Source organism: Capra hircus, chromosome 2, assembly GCF_001704415.2.
Source record: "Capra hircus breed San Clemente chromosome 2, ASM170441v1, whole genome shotgun sequence".
Classification (NCBI taxonomy): domain Eukaryota; kingdom Metazoa; phylum Chordata; class Mammalia; order Artiodactyla; family Bovidae; genus Capra; species Capra hircus.
The window spans coordinates 130,529,430-130,535,429 of NC_030809.1; the positions used below are offsets into that span (position 1 = coordinate 130,529,430).

At 49.6% G+C, this 6,000-nt stretch overlaps 1 protein-coding gene across 1 annotated transcript in view; it reads right to left on the reverse strand.

Annotated features, from left to right (window-relative positions):
* The window catches only part of HIBCH (3-hydroxyisobutyryl-CoA hydrolase), a 112,316-nt gene extending 106,742 nt beyond the window's left edge, over positions 1 to 5,574 (reverse strand). Inside the window, exon 1 of the mRNA XM_005675847.3 lies at positions 5,335 to 5,574. Coding sequence (XP_005675904.1) covers positions 5,335 to 5,369 — 35 coding nt within the window. The 5' untranslated portion in view covers positions 5,370 to 5,574. The remainder of the gene's footprint in view (positions 1 to 5,334) is intronic.

The window sequence follows — 6,000 nt, forward strand, 5'->3', positions numbered from 1 at the left end:
GATTTCAGTATTGACCATCTAGAGATGTCCATGTGTAGAGTCTTCTCTTGTGCTGTTGGAAGAGGGTGTTTGCTATGACCAGTGAATTTTCTTGGCAAAACTCTACTACCCTTTGCCCTGCTTCATTCTGTACTCCAAGGCCAAATTTGCCTGTTACTCCAGGTGTTTCTTGACTTCCTACTTTTGCATTCCAGTCCCCTATAATGAAAAGGATATCTTTTGGGAGTGTTAGTTCTAAAAGGTCTTGTAGGTCTTCATAGAACCGTTCAACTTCAGCTTCTTCAGCATTACTGGTTGGGGTATAGACTTGGATTACCGTGATATTGAATGGTTTGCCTTGGAAACGAACAGAGATCATTCTGTCGTTTCTGAGATTGCACCCAGGTACTGCATTTCGACTCTTTTGTTGACCATGATGGCTACTCCATTTCTTCTAAGGGATTCTTGCCCACAGTAGTAGATATAATGGTCATCTGAGTTAAATACACCCATTCCAGTCCATTTTAGTTCACTGATTTCTAAAATGTCAACGTTCACTCTTGCCATTAACCCCACCATAGAGCCGCCAGAACTTACGCAGGACTGGGAAAAAGACTGTTGGAGGGCACAAACAGAACCTTTCGTGCACCAGGACCCAGAAGAAAGGGGCAGTGACCCCACATGAGACTGACCCAGACTTGCCCGAGTGCCGGGGGCCAGCGTGAGGAATTCCGCCCGTGGCAAAGGTCATGAGGAAGGAGGCTTGGCATACGCAAAGGCGTGATCAAGCCTCAGGAAACCCCCTGTTCCCGAGCATCTAACCCCAAAGCCAGAGTCTGTTTTATGCTCTCACCTACACCTCTGACTTTACGGGGGGCTCTCCCCCATAACTGTTTCTCTCGGAGAAGGAGTAAACGTGCAGCTCCAAGGCAATAAAAATTCTTGGGCGTGACAAGAGTGTTTCAGCTTGCCGACTCCTCTGAAGGTTATCTAGCCCACCTGTATAGGTTTGTCCGGCCACATGTGATTGTTTACAGCCTCCCAACCTGAGAGGCACGAGATGTTTTAGACTTACTAAAGGCAAATTCTTTTGGGGAGTTAGAAATTGTTAGTATAGTTGGTTAGGAATTATATTGGTGAAGGGTTCTTCATTTGTTTGTGTCAATAATTGCTGCTAATTCCCTGCTCTGGGTGGGACAAGGATGTCTCAGGTCAAACCTCTCTGCTGACAGACTAGCTTGTGTGACAGGATTATCCATACTGCTGCCTCTAGGCACATGATTGTTTACTACCTCTCAACTGTAAACAGCACAGAGAGTTTTGGAGTATTTTGAGAGTCTTAATTAGCATAGGACCTTTTCTTCTTGTTGAGTCAATGATTGCCGCCAGGCCTCCATATCCTTGGACACCTGGGAATATACTAATCAATGTATTTGGAATATAGCAAAGGAAATATAGTAGTTTTTGATGTTAGTGATACTAGACTTTTTGAGTTAATGGATTTTCTCTTTTGTAATAGATCACTGTACTTTGTTATAAAACATTGTGTCCTTGCTATGTAAGAATGTAACTTTATCATATCTTAAGACTAAATAGATTTTAAGGGGAGCACTGGTGAAAGGATTTTCATTTATGGGGCTGATATTTGCTGCTAAATTTCCATATTCCCTACCCTTATAATGAATATAACTAACATATAGGAGAAATAAGTATTAACCTTTAAGCATATAGGAGAAATAAGTATTAACCTTTAAGACTAATCATGTTAACCTTGGGTTAAATAAATTCCTTTCTTGATTGTAACTCACTACACCCTCACCCTATAGGAATGTAACTTTATTTGGAGGGTGGTGCCTGGTTTAAGAAAAAACACCCTTGGAAGAAATAAGTTTTTTGGTTATCAGAAAGAAAGGATCATAAAATGTCAGCAGGTCTCACTCCTGGCCAGAAGATGATGTAATATCCCTAAGACCCTTTTTATATATACATTTATGTGAAGCACCTGATTTTGATAAAGGTCAGGACTGCTGACCCCCACGTGACTCTGTATTCATCCCTATGTGTAACAAAAGGTATATAAGCAAACCCAAAAATAAAGAAATCGGATCAGTTTCCAGAAAGACTGATTCCCCCATGTCGCTTCTTTCTTGCTCCGGTTTTTTCTGGCTGAATTCCCATCTGGAGCATGGATGCTATTTCACGTAACCCAAGTTATTCAGCCTCCTTTTCTCCACTGATCTTCCTAGTACACTATCCATTTCTAATCTCTCTATATCTGTGACTAAATATGTATTTTTCCAAAGACGCCGACTCCGTCCCCCCACCTTCGAATCACCCTGGATCCACCGGGGCTGGACCTCGGTACCCGAGAGTGTCCAGGAGTCTCCAGCGGAGGCGTGGGTCGGTGGTAGCGGCCTGCTGCAGGGTTGGGGACAGTGACTGTAACAGTGCATGCACGGGATCTTTTGAAGGAGGTCGCCATAGCTAAGAGGACACCTCTAAAAGCTTCTGAGCAGAGAAATGGATGGCACTGAAGTAAACTTTCACAAGATTAACACGACAGCCATGTGCAGAAACTATTCAACTTGCAAAGAGATAAGAGATAAATCAGCAGTCACGTATGGATGTGAGTTGTATCATAAAGAAGGCTGAGTGCCAAAGAATTGATGCTTTTGATCTGTAGTGCTGGAGAAGACTCTTGAGAGTCCCTTTGACTGCAAGATCAAACCAGTCCACCCTCAAGGAAATCAGTCCTGAATATTTACTGGAAGGACTGATGCTGAAGCTGAGACTCCAATACTTTGGCCACCTGATTCAAGAGCTGACTCACTGGAAAAGATCTGATGCTGGGAAAGACTGAAGGCAGAAGGAAAAGGGGACAACAGAGGATTAGATGGTTGGATGGCATCACCAACTCAATGGATATGAGTCTGAGTAAACTCGGGGAGATGGTGAAGGACAGTGAAGTCTGAAGAGCTGCAGTCCATGCGGTCACAAAAAGCCGGACACAGCTTGGCGACTGAACAACAAGAGATAAATCAAGTTTCCACAAAATGAACATGAGAAGAGGGTTCAAATTCATATGAGCAGGAAGAGATAAGGATTGAGCATGTGGGAGAAGTTAGGAATGTAAAAGGATGGACAGTACTAAGAAGTTGAAAGTGCAGAGGTGGAACAAGGGTTGCAGTTACGTCCAAATGTACATTTGAGGTGCAAAGAAGACATTCAGGTGTTTGTGAATAGTACTGGAGCTCAGGATAAATTAGGGTTAGTCATACAAACCTGAGAGTTATCTTCAGAGAGAGGTACTTTATTGGGGAATAATGACGACAAATTCCAAGGGCTGTATTGGCACCAGGGCAAGATAAATAATGGACAGTGGTACTAGGAAAGCAAGACACTGGCCGAAAAGCCAAGGGTAGCTGGACTTCAAGGACTGGACAACAATGTCAGCCACAGCACAGAGACCCTACTTCCTCTCAGAAAACTGTGGCACCCTGTTACTTAGTATATTTGTAGACTACATTGTGATAGACTGGATGATACTGGCCTCCATTCTCTGCTTTGCTAGGGTAATACCCACACCAGACCTACCCCTGGAAAATGCATCTCTGAGCAAAACCCCCAAACGGATCCAGGATTTGCCTAATTAGTGCACCTTGCAATACTGGGAGGAACAAAGCCAACCTGAACTCTGGCAATAACAAAGTCTTTCCCAAGTCATTTAATTTTGTTAACAAATATGCCTTCCCAATTTGTTTCTCAAACAATCTGGTATTTGTTCACAGCTTCAAAAAAGCAGCAGCAGTGATTATTTTCTTTATATCTGCCAAGTCTCTCTGTGAGCTAGTTAGAGCCACAGGAACAACTAATTTCAAGGTATAAAAATAAACAAGTAAATAAATTTTTTAAAAAATAACCACAAAGAGAGAACAAAAGCAACTCTTCTATCCGCCCCCCCACCTCCCAAATACTGAACACCAGGTCCTCAGCGTGCATTCATGCTGTCCCTTCAGTCGTGTCCAACTTTTTGCTACCTTGCGGACTATCAGCCCATCAGGCTCCTCTGCCCATGAGATTCTCCAGGCAAGAATACTGGAGTGGGTTGCCATCCCCTCCTCCAGAGTATCTTCCAGACCCAGGGATCAAACTCACTTCTCTTATGTCTCCTGCACTGGCAGGCGGGTTCTTTACCAATAGCGGCACATGGGAAGCCCCAGGCCCACGGATACAATGTTAAGACAAGACACATCGCTCTAAAGCTGTGCATGCGAAGTCGCTTTAGTCGGGTCCGACTCTTTGCGACCCTATGGACTACAACCCGCCAGTCTTCTCTGTCCATGGGATTCTCCAGGCAAGAACACTGGAGTGGGTTGCCATTTCCTCCTCCAGGGGTTCTTCCCCACCCAGGGATCGAACCCGTGGTCTCTTCTGTCTCCTGCACAAGCAGGTGGGTTTCTGACCACTAGCGCCGCCTGGGAAGCCCCCTCTGAAGCCCTAAAAGTGAAGTGAAGCCGCTCAGTCGTATCCGACTCTTTGCGACTCCATGGACTATAGCCTCCCAGGCCCCTCATCCATGGAATTTTCAAGGCAAGGATACTGGAGTGGGTTGCCATTTCAACTATCCTTAAATCAAAAAACCACTCCCATCTCTTTTCCCCAAGGCAAAAAGCCAAGGTTTAAAACCCCAGAAATTTCAGCCGTCAGGCCAAATTAATGGTTCTCCCTTCAAGCGGTCCCATCTGCTACCTTTTAATGCACGGGGGGGTGCAGGCAAATGGTCTCAGGACTGCTGCACCCTAACTGCCTGCCTACAGTGACAGCTACCAGATTTTCTCAGCTGAGCTCAAGCGGCATTGAGGAGAACTTTCAAAAGTTAAACGTTTGCACACATATTCCACAAGGCAAGCTGTGTGTGCGCAACACACGGCTCAAAGTTTCAGACACCTATACCAACGCTGGAATCATGTGACAATAGTCACACCACGAGCACAAAGACACCTAGCAAAGCACGAATGTTTGTTACCAGCACCAAAAATGCCACAGAATTCCTCCAAGTTGAAACTCTGCGTGTCCCCAAACTTACTCAACTAAAGAAGGAAAGGAACGGGGGTCAAGGCTGCCTAAGAGTCAGAGAGGCAGAAAAACGAAGGCGATGCTGAGAGGATGGTGCTAGAAGGAGTAAGGCGACACTCGGAGGAGGTGGGTAGAGGGATGATCCGCGCGAGTCGGGTCTGAGAGCAGCCGTCTCCAAAGGCGACGAGAAACTTCAAGGCCAGACAGTCCCCACTCCCAACCTTTTTCATCCCGGCAAGCGCAACTGACGAGGCTGTCCTTAGCCGCTCGCTTACTCACCTCGACATGAGTCTGCACAACTCCTGCAGCCCCATTGCCAAAACACCGGAGCTAAATCCGCGCTGACTGAGCAGCCCCCTCGGCGCGGCTCTTCACGCCAGGCCCGCCTACTGCCGCCGGAAGCGTCCAGAAACAGACGGCAAGTCCTCCAGAGGGCTAGAGAGGCCCAGAGCAGGCCTTTTCCACTGCGCCGCGCTGAGGGGTAGGGAGAGAACAACTGCTGAGGAAACGGACTGAGAGAGAAAGGAGGGGGGGCGGGGCCGGGGCGGGCGGGCCGGGGGCGGGGTGGGGGCGGGGGGTGGGCCGGGGCCGGGGCGAGCCGGGGGCGAGCCGGGGGGGGGGCGGGCGGTGGGGGCGGGCCGGGGGCGAGCCGGGGGCGGCCGGGGGCGGGGGCGGGCCGGGGCGGGGCGGGCGGGGGGGCGGGCCGGGGCGAGCCGGGGCGAGCCGGGGGCGGGGCGGGGCCGGGGTGGGGGCGGCGGGGCGGGCCGGGGGGGGCGCGGCGGGGCCGGCGGGGGGCGGGGCGGCCGGGGGGGGGCGGGCCGGGGCCGGGGGCGGGCCGGGGCGGGCGGGGGCGGGGGGGCGGGCCGGGGGCGGCCGGGGCGAGCCGGGGGCGGGGGCGGGCCGGGGGCGGGGCGAGCCGGGGCGGGGCGAGCCGGGCCGGGGCGA